Source organism: Pristis pectinata, chromosome 5 (assembly GCF_009764475.1).
Source record: "Pristis pectinata isolate sPriPec2 chromosome 5, sPriPec2.1.pri, whole genome shotgun sequence".
In the NCBI taxonomy this organism is placed as follows: Eukaryota; Metazoa; Chordata; class Chondrichthyes; order Rhinopristiformes; family Pristidae; genus Pristis; species Pristis pectinata.
The window spans coordinates 3,151,065-3,169,489 of record NC_067409.1 but is presented as its reverse complement, the minus strand read 5'-3'; the positions used below and the strand labels follow the sequence as shown (position 1 = coordinate 3,169,489).

Genomic DNA, 18,425 nt, shown 5'->3' with positions numbered 1-18,425 from the left:
GTAGAGTAAATACGAGTAGGCTCTTTCCACCTAGATTGGGAGAGATAAGTACGAGAGGACATGGCTTTAGGGTGAAAGGGGAAAGGTTTAGGGGGAACTTCACTCAGAGCGGTGGGAGTGTGGAGCAGGCTGCCATCTGACGTGGTAAATGCAGGCTCACTCTTAGGTCTTAAGAATAAATTGGACGGATACATGGACGGGAGAGGTCTGGAGGGTTATGGACTGGGTGCAGGTCAATGGGACTAGCGGAATAAAGTTTCAGCACAGACTAGAAGGGTCGAATGGCCTGTTTTCTGTGCTGTAGTGTTCTATGGTTCTATTTGTATAAGACTCTGTGGCGCTCCCCCTCGCGAGGGGTTGGGTGCGTTAAAGCTGCACAGGACCGCTCTAACCTGAGATTCCCTTTGCTTCACCCAGGTGGTGTCCGCGTTCCCCTACCGCGGGAGGGGTCGAGGGGTCTCTGCGCTCAGGTTGCTCCAGGTCCTGGCTCCGGTCATACACCCCCAGGTGGCGGGGGTCTGGGACCAGCAGCTGCCACCCCTCCTCCAGCAGCTGGAAGGTACGAGAGCCCCCGGAGAGGGGTCTAGGAGCTGGGGACTCGTCAGCCTTGTGTCTGTTTTGGGGGTGGGTGACAGGGCATGGCAGGGGGGGGTGGGGGAATGATGTAAGGAGGGGGGAGTGGTAGGGCACGGGGGGGTTGGGGAGAGTGACGCGGGGAGGGGGGAGTGACATGGCACGGGAGGAGGGAATGATGGGGGGGGGGGAGGAGGGGGTGATGGGGCACGGGAGGGGGGAGTGACGGAGGGGGGAGTGACGTGGCACGGTGTGTGGGAGTGATGGCACGGCGGGGGATGGGGAGTGACGTGAGGGAGGAGGGAGTGATGCGGGGGAGGGGGGAATGACGGGGGGGTGACGCAGAGGGAGGGGGGAGTGACGTGTCATGGCGGGGTGAAGTGACAGGGCACAGTGGGGGGAGGAGTAACACAGGGGGAATGACAGCCCGGAGCAGACACACACTCACCAGAGACGGTGCACGTGGACAGGTTGGGTCTGGCTGCTGGTTCACTCACCCTGCCTCATCTCCCCCCAGATGTGCCTCATCTCCCATTCTCTGAGTCACACAGCACGGAAACAGGCCCTTTGGCCCAACCTGTCCATGCTGACCAAGATACCTATCTACGTTCATCCTATTTGCCTGCATCTGGCCCATGTCCCTGTAAACCCTTTCTATCCATGGACCTGTCCAAGAGTCTTCGAAATGTTGCTAATGGACCTGCCTCACCTACTTCCTCTGGCAGCTCATTCCATATACTCACCACCCTCTGGGTGAAAAAGTTGCCCCTCAGGTTCTTGTTAAATCTCTCCCCTCTCACCTTAAACCTATGCCCTCTAGTTCTTGATTCCCCAACCCTGGGAAAAAGACTGAGCACATTCACTCTATCTATGCCCCTCGGGATTTTGTACACCTCTATAAGGTCACCACAGTCTCCTACGCTCCAAGGAATAGAGTCCGAACCTGTCCAACCTCTCCCTGTAACTCAGGCCCTTGAGTCCGAGCAACATTCTTGTAAAACTCTTTTTGGCTTTATGATGTCTTTCCTACAACAGTACACAAGGGGTAGACATGGGATCCGGGATGTCCTTTGTTCTTAAACTCAACAACTGAAGTGATCTCTTGAAACTTAATTCTTTGAGGGCTCGAAGAGCGAGGGATTTTCCCCCTTACTCGGCAGTCTGAACCGAGGGCAGTGCTCTCAGACTAAGGGCAGGGCCATTTAGGACTAGAAGCCTTAGGGATATTTTTTCACTCTGGAGGGCCAGGAATGCTCATCCAATGAGTTAATCCAAGACGGAGACTGACAGATTCAGGGAAGTAGGAAATTGGGATGGTGCAGGATGTCAACGCTGAGGGAGAAGATGGAGATGAATGAGGGGCAAGGCTGGAGGGCCAACTCCTCGTTCCTTGGTTCGCGTCACTGTGACCTCCCGGTCTCTGAACCCTCTCCCTTTCCTTCCTGCAGAGAATTCAGAGGAATCCTTAGCCCAGCGACAGTGGGAGGACAGACTGCTGCTGGTGAGTTGGGCTGGACCCAGAGCAGCCTGAGGTGGGGGGAGGTGGTGACTGCACTCGTTCCCCACCCCCCTTGAATTGGCTTCTCTACTGCCTCCCCCCCCCCCCCCAACCCACCGCCACCCAGCCCCCATTGGCTCTCTCTGCCCACTCCCCCATTGCCGTTCTACCTGAGACCCCTCTTCCCTCCCTCCCTCCTGCTCACTCCTCCCTCCCTCCTGCTCACTCCTCCCTCCCTCCCTCCTGCTCACTCCTCCCTCCCTTCCTCCCTCCCCCCCCCTCACTCCTCCCTTCCCTTCCCTCCTCACGCCCCCCTCCCTCACGCCCCCCTCCCTCCCTCCCACGCTCGCTCCTCCCTCCCTTCCTCCCTCCCCCCTGCTCACTCCGCCCTCCCCTGCTCATTCCTCCCTCCTTGCCCCCACAGCTGCTGTCCAAGAGCCTGGAGACGGTGACCCCCGGCAGCGAGTCGTGGAGCTGTCAGCTGAGCGAGGAGATGACCCGACACCTCCCCCAGTACAACAGCTTTCCTCAGGAGAAGGTGAGTGTGTGGGCCGGGGCGGCTCCGACCTCCCTGTTACCCCAGGGAGAGGCGGACATTTGTGGCAGGGTGTAGGTGCCCCAGGGGTGGGGCCCCTACTGCATATACTTGTCCCTGTCTCAGACCAACCTTCACCACTCGGAGATCTGGCCTGATCTCACCTGGCGAGGGAACTCGGGTCCAGGACAGAGCAACCTCCTCCTGCAGCCCATCCACAGTTCAGTAGCATCCCAACTGATCATCGATGCTTTCTCTGGAACGTGAATTTTACAATTTGAGGTAACCCATGCCTCCTGCGCTCTCCTCCCGCCCCCTCACCTGCTGGCCCGCCCCTCTTCACCCCTCACTCCTCACTGCCCCTCTCCTCCCCCCCCCCCCCCCCCCCCCCCCCCGCCTGCTTACATCTGCCTACCACCCCGCTTCCCCATCTGGTTCCCTATAGCCCTCTGAACCCCTCCTATCCATGCACTTATCTAGGTGGCTTTTAAATGTTGCTCATGTGCCCACCTCAACCACAGTTCCTGGCAGCTCATTCCAAATACACACCACCATTTGTGTGAAGAAGCTGCCCCCGATGTCCCTTTTAAATCTCTTGCCTCTGATCTTAGACCTATGCCCTCTTGTTTTAGCACCCCCTCCCTGGGGAAAAAGTGTCTGTGCCCCTCATGATCTTATCTACGTCTTCCCACTGCCCTATCTACTTCTCTCTCATTCCTGATGCAGGGTTTTGACCTGAAACGTCAGTCTCCACAGATGCTGCATGACCTGCTGAGTTCTTCTGGCGTTTTATTTTGTTCCAGATTCCAGCATCTGCAGTGTCTTGTATCCTCGTTAATCCTCCTGTGTAACCTAAACTCTATCTGTGTCCGGTTTATCATTAACAACTGACCCAGCAATGACTGCCGTTTTGACAGGGAGGTCCAAGTTTCTCCCACTCTCTTTGTGGATGGGTTTCCGAACTCCACTCCTGACCTTGTGAAGGTGTATAAAACCATGAGGGGCAGAGACAGGGTGAGCGCGCACAGTCTTTTTCCCAGGGTTGGGGAATCAAGAACTATAGGGCATAGGTTTAAGGGGAGAGATTTAATCGGAACCTGAGGGGCAACTTTTTTACGCAAAGTGGTAGGTATATGGAACGAGCTGCTGGGGGAAGTGGTAGAGGCAGGTACACGGGCATCTTGGTTGGCACTGACCATTTGGGCTGAAGGGCCTGATTCTGTGCTGTATTACTCAAGGACTCCTGTCTGTAATCTTTAGGTACTTTCCCTCAACTATAGAACCTAGAACGTAAACAGTACAGCACAGGAACAGGCCCTTCAGCCCACGATGTCTGTGTCGACCATGATACTAATCCTCTCTGCCTGCAGATGGTCCATATCCCTCCATTCCCTGCATATTCACGTGCCTATCGAAAAACCTCTCAAACACCACCATCGTATCTGCCTCCACCACCACCCCTGGCAGCCCGTTCCAGGCACCCATCACCCTCTGTGTATAAAAAAACAAAATTGTCCCCGCACATCTTTTAAACTTTCCCCCCTCTCACCTTAAATGTATGTCCTCCAGTGTTTGGCATTTTTACCCTGGGAGAATGACTCTGACTGTCTACCCTATCTGTGCCTCTCATCATTTTATAGACAAGGTCTCCCCTCAGCCTCTTACAGTCCAGAGAAAACAACCCAAGTTTGTCCAACCTCTCCTTATAGCTCATGCCCTTTAATCCAGGCAGCATCCTGGTGAACCTCTTCTGCACCCTCTCCACAGCCTCCAGATTGTGCTGTAATGCAGTACCTATACATATGACTTGTCAACTTTTATACTCAGTGCCCCAACCGATGAAGGGAAGCATGCTGACCACACGCCGTTTGCTATCTGAAATAGTTCTCTCAGACTTCCCCTTAACAACCTGAATCAACTGTATTACGGATCAGCCGTAACATGCTGGATTCCAAAAAATCCAATTCATTCGACCTGTTCCTGGGACTTATCCCATCTCCCATCCCCGCTTACCTGTACCTCACTCCAACGCCAAACCCATCTCCCTGAAGTGTGGTGTCCTGAAGATCTCATGACCTTCAGCTTCGCTCTAACCGAAGACCCCAGCTCCTCCCGGTCAATAAATCTACAAGGGCACTGTTTAAAAATAATACCATGTAAGAATGAGATGAAGTGAATTGTTTTCTTTGAGGGCTGTGTATTTTGAGGAATCTCAGAGGAAGATGGAAACTGTCTATGCGAGGCAAAGATAGGGTAGATAGAATTCTCCCATGGTAGGGAGCATCAAAACTGAGACCTGGAACTCACTGCCAGAGGAGATGGTGGAATCAGATACAATTACTACGCTGAAGAGGCATTTAGGCAGAAACAAATAGGAAAGGCACTGACGGGTGTGGACCTAATGTGTGCAAATGGGATTTGTGTAGATGGGTGACGTCCAGCATGGATGTGATGGGCCGAAGGGCCTGTTTCTGTGCTGTCCGACCCTGATACTCGGTGGGCTGTGGATGTGGATGGGGGTGGGAATGGATCCCATCCCTCTGCTGGAGGAAGCTTGCCTTCAGAACTACGTCGGGCGTACTGCTCTGGGTGTGTTGCCGTGGCAACGGTGGTTTGGTAATGGCAGCCTCCCCTCCTCTCCCGTCGCCAGGGGTTCCTGTACAAGTGCGCTGGAGTGGTGCTGCGGCAGATCCCCAACGCCGACGTGGTGAGGAAGCAGCTGATGGAGCTGCTGCAGAGCGTGCGGCACTCCGAGTCACTGGAGAGGGAGGTGAGGAAGGAGAGAGGGGTCCTACATGGGTGTCCCTGCAGAAAGGGGAATGGAGGGGGCACCGTGCTGTGGGAGGGGCCCATGGTGAGGGAGCGCTGCACTGCGGGAGGGTCAACGGTGAAGGAGCGCTAGGCTGCGGGAGGGGCAGCGGTGAGGGTGCGCTGCGCTGCGGGAGGGGCGGCGGTGAGGGAGTGCCGCGCTGCGGGAGGGGCGGCGGTGAGGGTGCGCTGCGCTGCGGGAGGGGCGGCGGTGAGGGAGTGCCGCGCTGCGGGAGGGGCGGCGGTGAGGGTGCGCTGCGCTGCGGGAGGGGCGGCGGTGAGGGAGTGCCGCGCTGCGGGAGGGGCGGCGGTGAGCAAGCGCCAGCAGTGAGGGTGCGCCACGCTGCGGGAGGGGTGGCGGTAAGTGGGGCGTGGTGGGAGGGTGGGGAGGCTGAATTTCCCACATGATGCCATTAAGGGCCCCTGATTGGCTGTTGGCACCCTCCTAGTCTGGGCACTGCTACGCTGCAGGGTTGCCCCTTCGACAGACTAACGTCAGGCTTGTACCCCACAGGGTGTTGCTGTCTGTGTCGGCTTCTGTGCTACGACACACCTGGACGACACCCTCTCCAAACTGGAGGACTTCGGCAAGTCGGAAATCTTTAAGAAGTCTGCAAGTCTCTTCCACATCCTTAAGGTAGGGACACTGAAGGTATCAGAGCCCAGTACAGGCGATGCTGGAGGTCCCTCCCACCAACAGTCTGGCACTTTCCTGGTTACTGCTGGTTTTACTCCTTGAAGGTAACTCTTCCTGAACCAGTCACCGAGGTTCAGGGAGGGTTTGGTGAGTCCGAAGTTGAGGCACAATTGGACCAGGGTTACTGGGCTCTGATCGTGAGTAGACCCCAGAGTGGTCAGTTATTCCCGGTGGGATGGACAATGGATCAGGTTACCCTGCACCTGACCAGGGCATCTGAACCAGGGGCCCAGTTACGATCACCAACTGGGTTGGGAAGCAGGGGAGGGATGTCCAAGGGGCCCAAATCGCGGCAGGAAGTTTCCCTAAACGGCAGGAGTCTGGGAACTGTGGGGGATCAGAGGGAGGGTCAAAGATGTACGTGCAGAGGTTTTAAAACACCCAAAGAAACCCCAGAAATGGTAAATTGGTTTATTATTGTCACATGTCCTGAGGTACAGAGAAAAACTATGTTTTGCATGCCATCCATACAGATCATTTCATTACATTAGTACATTGAGGTAGTACAAGGGAAAACAATAACAGAATGCGAAATAAAGTTACAGTTACAGAGAAAGTGCAGTGCAGGCAGACAATAAGGTTCAAGGCTGTAACGAGGTAGATTGTGAGGTCAAGAGTCCATCTTATCACACTGGGGGACTGTTCAATAGTCTTATAACAGCAGGATAGAAGCTGTCCTTGAGCCTGGTGGTTGGTACGTGCTTTCAGGCTTTTGTATCTTCTGCCCAATGGGAGGGGGGAGAAGAGAGAATGTCCGGGGTGGGTGGGGTCTTTGATTATGTTGGCTGCTTTACCGAGGCAGCGAGAAGTGTAGACAAGAGTCCATGGAGGAGAGGCTGGTTTCTGTGATGCGCTGGGCTGTGTCCACAACTCCCTGCAGTTTCTTGTGGTCCTGAGCAGACCAGTTACCGTATCAAGCCGTGATGCATCCAGATAGGATGCTTTCTGTGGTGCATTGATAAAAGTTGGTGAGGGTCAAAGGCGAGGAATGGGCAAATTTCTAGAATGTGTGGGTAATCAGCAAGTGAAATGGGTGTGTCTGTCAGCCATGACCTTCTGGAGCTCCCAGCTGCCAGCCATTGTAATTCCCCTCCCCATTCCCACACCGACCTGTCTGTCCTCTGCCTCCTCCACTGCCAGGGTGAGGCTAAACACAAACTAGAGGAACGGCATCTCATATTCTGCCTGTAGTCTACAGCCCCTCCGCCCTCTGCCCCTGGCCTCTATACTGGCCATCTCCCCTCTAATCTTTCAGTTCAGATGAAGGGTCTCGACTTGAAACGTCGACTGTCCATTTCCCTCCCCAGTTGCGGCCTGACCCGCTGAGTTCCTCCAGCGTTCCTCCAGATTCCAGCATCTCCTGTGTCTCCAGTGGAAGAAAAATGTTCTGGGGGTCTTATTAATGTTGTTTGAATGTCTGTGTCTCCAGTCTCAGCCCCTCACTTTGTGCAGCAGTTCCCCAGTGATGTCCCTCCAACAGCAGCCCTCTTGGGACTACGCCGATGACCCTTGTCAATTTTTACAGATGCACCATAGAAAGCATCCTATCCGGATGCATCACGGTTTGGTATGGCAGCTGCTCTGCCCATGACCACGTGAAACTGCAGAGAGTTGTGGACACAGCTCTGCACATCACGGAAACCAGCCTCCCCTCCATCTGCACTTAACATTGGTAAATTGGTTTATTATTGTCACGTGTACTGAGCTACAGTGAAAAACTTGCCTTGCAGACTGTCCATACGGATCAATTCATTACAACAGTGCATTGAGGTAGTATAAGGTAAAACAATAACAGAATGCAGAATAAAGTGTTACAGTTACAGAGAAAGTGCAGTGCAGGCAGACAATAAGGTGCAAGGTCATAACGAGGTAGCTCCCTTGGGAAAGCAGCCAACATAATCAAGGACCCGTCCCACCCCAGACATTCTCTGTTCTCCCCCCCTCCCATCGGGCAGAAGATACAAAAGCCTGAAAGGACGTACCACCAGGCTCAAGGACAGCTTCTATCCCGCTGTTATCGGACTCTAGGATGGACCTCTTGTACGATAAAGATGAACTCTTGATCTCCCGATCTACCTCGTCATGACCTTTCACCTTATTGTCTACCTGCACCACACTTTCTGTGTAACTGTAACACTTTATTCTGAATTCTGTTTTCTTTTTACTACCTTGATGTACTCGTGTACGGAATGATTTGTCTGGACGGCATGCAGACAGAAGCTTCTCATTGTATCTCGGTACACGTGACAATAACAAACCAATACCTCTGACATTGTGGGCAGTTCCACGCCAATTCCCCTTCTACCGACCTCCCGTTATTTTTCGGTTCGAAGCTCCTGGGGTGGGACTTGAATGCCTGAGCTTGCGACGTTAGCACAGAGGCCCAGCTGAGCCAACTCTCATCCAGGACCTCTCCCCCAGGACAAGTCAGACATGGAGGTGGAGAAGGCAAAGAGTACGCTGATCCTGTGTTACGGGTACCTGACACTGCATGCTCCTGAGGATCAGATCCTGCCCAGGGTTGAGAAGGACGTTGTCAAACAGGTCCTCAGCCACTTCAACACCAAGGTAAGAGCTTGCTGTTCCCCACCTCCCAGCCCAAACATCCCAATCCACTCAGCCAGAATCCCACGTAAGGGGCAACTATTTCACCCAGAAGGTGGTCCGTATATGGAACGAGCTGCCAGAGGAAGTGGTTGAGGCGGGTACATTAACAATATTTAGAAGACACTTGGACAGGTACATGGATAGGAAAGGTTTAGAGGGATATGGGATTAGCTTAGATGGGTATCATGGACCAGTTGGGCCAAAGGGCCTGTTTCCGTGCTGTATTACCCAATGACACCAAACCAGGGAGCCTCTGAGGCAGCAAACTACATCACAGTGAAGTTTCCTCTCCTCCTACTTCCCCACAGGAATTCCACCAGGGCCCTCGGACACTGTGGAAGTGAGCCTTGTCCCACATTGCCCAGCATCATGCCCGGACCTCGCATCACCCTGGTTCTTGCCCCAAACTCTGCACGGTCCCTGAGTAATAACACCTTCACCCGACCCACTGTTGTGCCAAGTCGCCCACTAAAATGCTCTGGGTCACCGCTGACCAGAAACCCATCATATTGTCGAGGTTCAGCACTGCTGAAAGCCCTTTTTGTTTGTTTTCTCTGTGGTATAAATCAGAAGTGTGACTGAACACTCTCCCCATACCTGGAAGAGTGTAGCTCCATCAACACAGAGAAGCTCAACACAGTCCAGGCCAAAGCAGCCCACTCGATCAGCACCCAATCCACCACTGCACCGCCACTGGAGCGTGGTGGCTTCAGTGTGTACCAGCTACAAACTATTCCCCAGTACCACAAATCCACAAACTGTGAAGGATGTTGTATCTGCCCTTGCATTGCTTTGGACAGTGTGGAGGGAGCTTCACTCTGTGTCTGACTCCGGGAGTGTGTGATGGGATGGTGCGGAGGGAGCTTCACCCTGTGTCTGACCCTGGGAGTGTGTGATGGGACAGTGTAGAGGGAGCCTCACCCTGTGTCTGACCCCAGGAGTGTGTGACGGTGTGGAGGGAGCTTCACTCTGTGTCTGACCCCAGGAGTGTGTGATGGGATGGTGTGGAGGGAGCTTCACCCTGTGTCTGACCCCGGGGTGTAAGGGAAGCTTCACTCTGTAACACAGCCCCTGTCCTGGGAGTGTGTGCAGCCTCTGGCCTTGAGTGGGGACTGTTGCCTGTTGCATTAACTGTGGGATTTGCTGATTTCCTTTCACTTGTCTCACAGGTTCTGGGCATTAAAGTTGAGACCAAGGTACAGTGTGAGCCCTCAGTCCATCACTGCTGGTTTCTGTCTCCCTCCCTCCCTCCCTCCTCCCCTCCGGAGGAGTTAAACCTTCCTCTCAGTACTGCTAACCTGCTCTCTCTGTCTAAACGTCTGCTCTCTGTCCTGGAAACTCGAGACAAGCATCAGTTCTGAACCCAGTAGCACCTTGGGTCTGTGCAGGAGGGGGGAATGTCACACTAACAGCCCCATCAAGGAGTGCTGGGAAGGAGGAGGCCCTTCAGCCCTTCTTACAGCACCATCGGGACAGGAGGAAGCCATTCTGCCTGCCTGACTGTGCTGGCTCTTTGTACAAGATCCCCAGTCCCGTCAACTCTGCCCGTGCACCAACCCCTTCACATATCCCTGTTGCTTTGGCCTCCTTCGTCCAGTGTAGACCATGGCCACCTCTTGGTGGCAACCAACCCCCCCCCCACCTCTTGGCGGCCCCCCCCAAACGGAGACAGGAGACCACAGATTTTGGAATCTGGAGCAACAAACAATCTGCTGGAGGAACTCAGCGGGTCGAGCAGCGTCTGTGGCGGAGGGGGGGGGGAGGTGAGAGGAACTGTCGATGTTTTGGGGTCTTGATGCTGGGTTTCACCACAAAATGTTGACAGTTCCTCCCCCCCCCCACAGATGCTGGTCAACCCACTGAGTTCCCTCTGGTGGGTTGCGGGCTCCCCCCCCCCCCCCCCCCAATGAGTCGGCAGTGAGCTCGGCCATTCCCTGAATCCGTCCCACCAAGCCGAGTGCACCGTTCCGATCCCTCGTGACCATCCCGCTCCCTGCGGACTGAGCCGTGGGTCGAATCCGCTCCCCAGCTCTGCGGCAGAGGCCAGCCGATGGAGACCAGGGTTTAAGTAGTCGACCTGCCAGTCCAGAGCAGTACCTCCGCCCCACAGCCCACCCTGACCCCACCCCACCCCTCCCCTCCCCTCCCCTGCCAACTGTCCCCGGTTAGCGTTGCCTGACACGTGTGATAACCGCCTCTGGGATCTCTCCCCCTCGGTTCCTGGATTGTAACCTCTGATCTCCAGTTGCAACTAATTCTCTCCCTGCTTGTCTCTGCTCTAACCTGCTGCCTTTGTTTCCCCGGTGCCCGGCTCGTGATTCATTTCCCCTCCCCAGGATCTGACCATTAAGCTCAGTCTGATGAAGACCCTCACCCTGATTGCCAGGGCAGTCCACGCCAGCAGGAAGAGCCATCCCTGCGCCTTCACGCAGAAGGGAGAGCTGCTGCAGTACATGCAGGTAACAGTCTCAAAGTCTGGGCGCTGGGGGAGGGGGTGTTCACAGCGCAGTATGCACGCTGGGTGTGCATCGCACAGTACACACCAGGCTTCACTGAGGCTCTGTTCTCAAGATCAAATGCACTGATGTGTCAATGACACTGTACAAGGATGAGATGGAGAAAGTGAAGGCAAGGTTCACAAGGACGTTGCCAGGACTTGGAGGGCTTCAGGTGGAGACACAAAGTGCAAGTGGAAGGACCTCGAGTCAGGAAGGTGATGTGCCACTCGGTAAGAGAGTGCCGGTGGGCAGGTGGGAGGGACAACACTGTGTGATGGGGGGGGCTGTGAAACATAGAGGGGTGGGGGTGCATTGTGGATCAAGAGGAGAGGGAACCACCGGGTGTAGGGGTTACAAAGTTGGAAAATTCAATGTGAACAGGTAACTCTCGCCCCCTGTGATTTGTCCCCTCCTCCCTTCCGATTATAAATCACCCTGTTATAGGAAAGGTGCCATTAAGCTGGAAAGAGTGCAGAGGAGATTTACGAGGATGTTGCCAGGACTCGAGGGACTGAGTTATAGGGAGAGGTGGGGAAGGCTAGGACTTTATTCATTGGAGTGTGGGAGAATGAGGGGTGGCCTTAAAGAAGTTGTATAAAATCATGAGGGGCATAGACAGGGTGAATGTGCACAGTCTGTTTCCCAGGGCTGGGGAATCAAGAACTAGAGGGCACGGGTTTAAGGTGAGAGGGGAGAGATTTAATAGGAGCCTGAGGGGCAACTCTTTCACCCAGAGGGTGGTCAGTATATGGAACGAGCTGCCAGAGGAAGTGGGTGAGGCAGGTACATTAATAACATTTAAAAGACACTTGGACAGGTACCTGGATAGGAGAGGTTTAGAGGGATATCGGCCAAATGCGGGCAAATGGGACTAGCTCAGATGGGCATCTTAGTTGGCGTGGACCAGTTGGGCCGAAGGGCCAGTTTCTGTGTGATAACAAGACCGGAGGAGCTGATGAAATTCAGTGTTGAGTCAGGAGGGCTGTGAAGTCCCCAGGAGGAAGATGAGGTGCTGTTGCTCAGCCTTCACTAGAGCAGTGTGAGAGAAAGCTCAGAGGGGAAGCTCAGTGTTGGCCTGGACTGAGGTGTCCTGCAGAGTGATCACCGTCTGTGGATGGATTCTCCAGTGCAGAAGAGACCTCATTTTTAGCATCGTGCAGTGCACCAGATTGGAAAAAGTGCAAATGAATCATTGCTTCTGTGTAACACAGTATGACAGACCCTGGTGTGCCCAGGATAACACCGCCCCAGCATTGTCTAGTGTTTGCATGTGCTGGTTCTCTGATACAGACCGGGCTGTGTGCTGGTTCTGTGTCACTCTGTACAGACCAGCTGGTGTTCCAGGAGCCTTGCATTCCAGACGGTGTTGGGATTTGGTCTGTTCACCACACAGAGCCGTAATCCTCTTCCGTTCTTCCCTCGGAGACAGGATTTGATCAGATCGGAACCGACAGACACGCTGAGGACCCCCATCAGACAGCAGGCCATCATCACCTGCACCCACTTGCTGTATCCTGCAGAGCTTGATTGTAGGCGTAGTGACCACCACCTCCCCCCCCCCCCCCACCGTGGGGGGGGGGTGGTGCGGGAGGGTCACACTGTGGGATGGGCAGTACTGAGGGAGGGTCACACTGTGGGAGGGGTGGTACTGAGGGAGCATCACACCGTGGGAGGGGCAGTGGGGAGGGAGCCTCGTACTGAGAGAGGGTCACACTGGGAGGGGCGGTACTGGAGGGTCACACTGGGAGGGGCGGTACTGAGGGAGGGTCACTGTGGGAGGGGCAATAGTGAGGGAGGGTCACACTGTGGGAGTGTCATTACTGAGGGAGGGTCACGGGCAGTGGGGAGGGAGCGTCAGGCTGTGGGAGGGAGCGGTGGGGAGGGAGCCTCACACTGTGGGAGGGAGCGGTGTGGCACCAGGTACGGTAGACCACCCAACTGGTCTGGACGTGAGCTGCCCATACTCTGTGCACCCGGACCGGACAGGATCTGTTCTCCTTGACGTCAGCTGCAGTAAGCTGGACCCTCCCCTGGGTGAGGTGGACATCTTCGAACTGATCAAAACCTGCATGAACAGCGTGTTCGGGTTACCGCCCGTGGGGGCCGACAGAGGCAAGGATGAGACCGGAGTGGAGCTGAAGGAGAGGGAGGTGAGGAATGGAGGGGGGAGGTACTGAGGAGGGTCACACTGTGGGAGGGGCAGTACTGAGGGAGGGTCACACTGTGGGAGGGGTAGTACTGAGGGAGCAAGACAATCGCAGTGGTGAATCCCACACTGTCCTCTGCACCCTTGGATGCACCCTCCCCCCGGTACCCATGCCCCCCACACCCTCCCCCCAATGCCCATCCCCCATCTCCCAGCTGGGCTGAGCCACTCTCACTCACCTTGTGTCTCCAGTTCCTGGTTGTTGGAGCTGTATCAGAGTTTCCCGTTTCCTTCTCTGACAACACAAGTGGTTCAGTTTTACATGAATGAACCACACCCAACAGATAAACACAACAAATTGAGTTTATTGTCATGTGCACAAATGCAGTGCAGTACAGGTACAATGGGAAACTTGCAGCAGTATCACAGGCACGTGGACACAGACAACAAACACAACGTAAGTTAGACGTAAATTATACGAGACAGCGAAGAAAAAAGACGGCAAAAACAAGACATCAGTGCAAATTGGTATTGGTTTATTATTGTCACTTGTACTGAGGTACAGTGAAAAACTTGTCTTGCATACTGATTAGTACAGGTCAATTCATTACACAGTGCAGTTACATTGAGTTAGTACAGAGTGCATTGAGGTAGTACAGGTAAAAACAGTAACAGTACAAAGTGTCACAGCTACAGAGAAAGTGCAGTGCAATAAGGTGCAAGGTCACAACAAGGTAGATCGTGAGGTCATAGTCCATCTCATTGTATAAGGGAACCGTTCAATAGTCTTATCACAGTGGGGTAGAAGCTGTCCTTAAGTCTGGTGGTACGTGCCCTCAGGCTCCTGTATCTTCTACCCGATGGAAGAGGAGAGAAGAGAGAGTGTCCTGGGTGGGTGGGGTCTTTGATTATGCTGGTTGCTTCACCAAGACAGCGAGGTAAAGTCAGAGTCCAAGGAGGGGAGGCTGGTGTCCGTGATGCACTGGGCTGTGTCCACAACTCTGCAGTTTCTTGCAGTCCTGGGCAGAGCAGTTGCTGTATCAAGCCATGATGCACCCAGATAGGATGCTTTCTATGGTGCATCGATAAAAGTTGGTGAGAGACAACCAGAGACAAATAACTCACAACCAGAGACAAGTCCACAGCAGTGTGCAAGGTGGTCTGTAGTGTTCCGTTGCTGAGGTGGGGTTGGGGTTCTGCAGGTTGGTTCAGGAACCTGATGGTTGTAGGGGAGCAGTTGTTCCTGACCCTGAGCCCAACGTATTACTGTAGTGAACCTTGCGTACTGTGCTGGGTGAACGTTTGTGTTTCAATGCCCCTGACACCCCTACTCTGCCACTGTGGTACAGCTGGCAGTGTTGCTCACAGTCAGTCGGTCGGTGACCCGTGCTGTCTGCCCTGAGCTGAAGGTCAGAGAGCAGGGTGCAGGGCAAGGAGGCTTCCACCACCTCAGGACCTCCCGTATCCACGAGCTGCCGGTGAGGTGTGCTCCCAGCAGGGACACAGCAGTCGATCTGTGCCAAGCATGCTCCTACAAGCAGTACACAGGACAGTACAGCACAGGAACAGGCCCTTTGGCCCACCACATCTATACTGAACACAATCCCTTCTGTGTGCACATGGTCCGTATCCCTCCACTCCCTGCACATCCATGTATCTGTCTAAAAGTCTCTTAAACACCACTATCGTATCTGCCTCCACCACCATCCCAGGCACCCACCACTCTGTAAAACAAATAACTTTCCTCATAAATCTCCTTTAAACTCCGCGCCCCCCCCCTCCCTTACCTTAAAGCTGTGTCCTCCACAATGAGACATTTCTACCCTGGGACAAAGGCTTTGACCGTCCACCCTATTCATGCCTCTCATAATTTTATAAACTTCTACCCCTCAGCCTCCGCCACTTCAGAGAAAACAGCCCAAGTCTGTCCAACCTCTCCTTACAGCTAATACTCTCTAATCCTGGTGAACCTCTTCTGCACCCTCTCCAAAGCCCCCACATCCTTCCTGTAATGGGGGCGACCACAACTGCGCACAATACTCCAAGTGCAGTCTGACTAAAGTTTTACACAGCTGCAGTGTGACGTAGTTGGTGAAGGCATGCATGTCGTACCCATGCCATTAGGTTCCATTGGTCGAGTATCTGATTGGAGCCTTTACATTGGGAGGTTGTCTTTGCCCCAGGGGCCATAAGGACCTTCTCTCTCCTCTCCCTCCCCCCCCCCCCATTCCCCCTGCCCCTAAGTCTGAGAGCAGATGGGGCCTCTGGCAGTGTGGCACTCCCTCGGTACTGCCTTGGAGTTTAGGTTTGTCTTCAACCTCTGCCTGAGCTGAGGTTTGCTGTCTGCTGGTGTTGTTTGCAGGTCCTGTATGCCGAAACACTGACAGCTCTACAGGACCTCCTGAAGCAAATCCTCTTCCAGGACCTGAGCCCCGATGGGCTGCAGACATTGTTTAAGGTACGGAGAGGTCCGAGGGGGTGGGGCTGGGCATTGAGGGGGTGGGGCTGTGCTGAGGGGGCGGAGCTTCAGGAAGTGAAGATCACTTTTCCTGAGGCTCCTGCCTGATCCCAGGCTGGGAACTGGGGGGTGAAACCCCTTGGAGTTCCAGCCTTGACAGTTTCAGAGCTTGCCGAAGACCGCTCGGCCCATTGCTGTACTGCTGGGGTTACGGGTGTCTGGGGAGGATGAGGGCAGGTGGGGTGGGACCTGTGCCTGTCCCTGGGGTTGTGTCTGATCCCCGTGAACTTCACTGACTTCAGGGGTGAGGCAGGTCAAAACCGTCGGAGATCCTGTTCCCGGTGACGGATTCTCCCCACTCACTCCCCGCAGCACCCGCACCCTCCCCCCCCCACCAACCGCTCAGTGTTTCAATGGGGGGATGGGGTGGGGGGGAGGTTTGCTGAACATCAGTGGTGATGGTGCGAGGGGGAGGCTGGGGTGAGGGGAAGGGGAGGGTCGGGTGGGGAGGGAGTGGGTGTTGCTCTGTGAGGGACCTTTCCCTAGAACTCATGGCTGTTTTATGCCCTCCCCCCCCTCCTCCTTCAACACCCTGTCCTCCCCTCCCGCCCTCCCCCCTCTCCCTCCCCCCTCTCTCCTCCTCCCCCTCCCCCCTCCTCCCCCCTCCCCCCCTCTCTCCTCCTCTCCCCACAGCACGTCGAGGGTTGGATCATCTCGGCCAAGGGCTGGGAGCGGGACCGAGCCATCCTCACCCTCTCCCAACTGCTGGCCTTTTACCTGGAAAAGCTCAACGTCCGGGTGAGTCGCTGAGCCCTCCCGCAGGACCCGGGAACTCCCAACACTATCTATGCTCCCCCTCCGGCCCCTGCCTGGAGCCCCTCCAGCCCCTGGAGCCGTGTCTGTGCCGTCTGTCGGGGGAAAGGTGGCGCCTCTGACCCTGCAGCTCTCCCTGTGTGGGCGTCGCTGAGCGATTCCCATCGATCAGTGGGCTGGGTCCTTTCTTCAATCTTTTTATGAATTTTCAAATTAATACAGAATAACACATATGACCGGTAATTATACACGTAATACAAAGAGATCGGGAGGGCAATCATGACATATATAGTCATAAAGAATAAAAAAAGATATATTCTAAGCCCCACGGTTTCTTAGTAAATGAATATATTACAAAAAAAATCAAAACGAGAAAGAAAAAGATATATAAAAAAAACCAAATTGAAAAAAAAATTGAGTAATAAAACGAAACAAACTAGAAATAAATTACAGAAGAAAAAAAAACTGGACTGATATTTCTCGATGAACAACTCCGCTCCTCTAAGTTCAAAGATTATTGAAAAGGGATCTATATCATATGAAAATATTGAATGAATGGACTCCAAACTTAAGCGAAGGATCCACGGTGCCACTCCTAATTTTTTCTAAGTTTAAACATGATATAGTTTGAGAGAACCATTGAAAAGTAGTAAGGGGTATTGGATCCTTCCATTTAAACAAAGTGGATTGCTTGGCCATTAATGTGACAAAGGCGATCATACGACAAGCAGCAGTACATAAGTGGTCAGATTCCATCATTGGTAACCCAAAAATTGCAGTGATTGGGTGAGGTTGTAAATCAATATTCAATACAGTTGAAATAATATTAAAAATGTCTTTCCAATATTATTCCAAAAGAGGACAGGACCAAAGCATATGTGTCAGGGAAGCCACCTCTGAATTACATCTATGGCTGGGTCCTTTCCTAAAGGACCGTTGTGGTCCGTGTGGATTCTCCCAACAATCTGAGTGATTCCCGATTCCTTGGGCTGTTAGTGGTGGGGTGTGAGATCTTCTTGAGAGGCAGACAGCAAGTTGGTTATGGGGCTCACGTTACCCAGGGTATAAATGCCGTGAAAATTCACTTTTTGTAGCAGCAGCACAGAACATTATAGGCACGACAAACGTAAATCACATAAATTACCATAAAATATGCATAACTTACACAACACAGCTCAGCACATCACGGAAACCAGCCTCCCCTCCATGGACTCTGTTTACACTTCTCTGCCTCGGGAAAGCAGCCAGCATAATCAAAGACCCCAGCCACCCCGGACATTCTATCTTCTCCCCCCTCCCATTGGGCAGAAGATACAAAAGGACGTATCACCAGGCTCAAGGACAGCTTCTATTCCGTTGTTGTAAAACTCTTGAACGGATGTCTTGTACGATAAAGGTGAACCCCTGATCTCCCAATCTACCTCATCGTGGCCCTTGCACCTTATTGTCTGCCTGCACTGCACTTTCTCTAACTGTTACACTACATTCTGCATCCTGTATTCCTTTTGTACTACCTCAACGTACTTGTGTATGGAATGATGTGTCTGGATGGTATGCAGACAACAGCTACTCACTGTATCTCGGTACAGGTGACAGTAATAAACCAGTTCCCATTGTCCCCTCCCAGACCATGGTGACCTTCCACAACCTGGGGGCAATCATCGGACGGTTGGTTCCCCGGTGCACGGACCCACTGGTGACGGTGCGACGGAGCGCGCTGGAGGGAGTGTACACCCTCCTGTCCATCCAGCAGCGGTACGCTGGTGAGTGTGGGGGCGCGGAGTGGGGGGAG

The 18,425-nt window shown here is 53.9% G+C and overlaps 1 protein-coding gene across 2 annotated transcripts in view; it reads left to right on the top strand.

Moving 5' to 3' along the window:
- mroh1 (maestro heat-like repeat family member 1) overlaps positions 1-18,425 on the top strand; it is a 91,891-nt gene that overhangs the window by 44,364 nt on the left and 29,102 nt on the right. The window contains exons 16-28 of one of the 2 annotated variants that reach the window (XM_052015968.1): positions 418-559; positions 2,022-2,074; positions 2,496-2,609; positions 5,257-5,376; positions 5,929-6,051; positions 8,533-8,679; positions 9,888-9,914; positions 11,055-11,177; positions 12,646-12,725; positions 13,231-13,366; positions 15,725-15,820; positions 16,514-16,618; positions 18,261-18,396. In XM_052015968.1, the coding sequence (XP_051871928.1) occupies positions 418-559; positions 2,022-2,074; positions 2,496-2,609; positions 5,257-5,376; positions 5,929-6,051; positions 8,533-8,679; positions 9,888-9,914; positions 11,055-11,177; positions 12,646-12,725; positions 13,231-13,366; positions 15,725-15,820; positions 16,514-16,618; positions 18,261-18,396 (1,402 nt within the window). The remainder of the gene's footprint in view (positions 1-417; positions 560-2,021; positions 2,075-2,495; positions 2,610-5,256; positions 5,377-5,928; positions 6,052-8,532; positions 8,680-9,887; positions 9,915-11,054; positions 11,178-12,645; positions 12,726-13,230; positions 13,367-15,724; positions 15,821-16,513; positions 16,619-18,260; positions 18,397-18,425) is intronic. The other variant, XM_052015969.1, reaches the window with a different exon arrangement.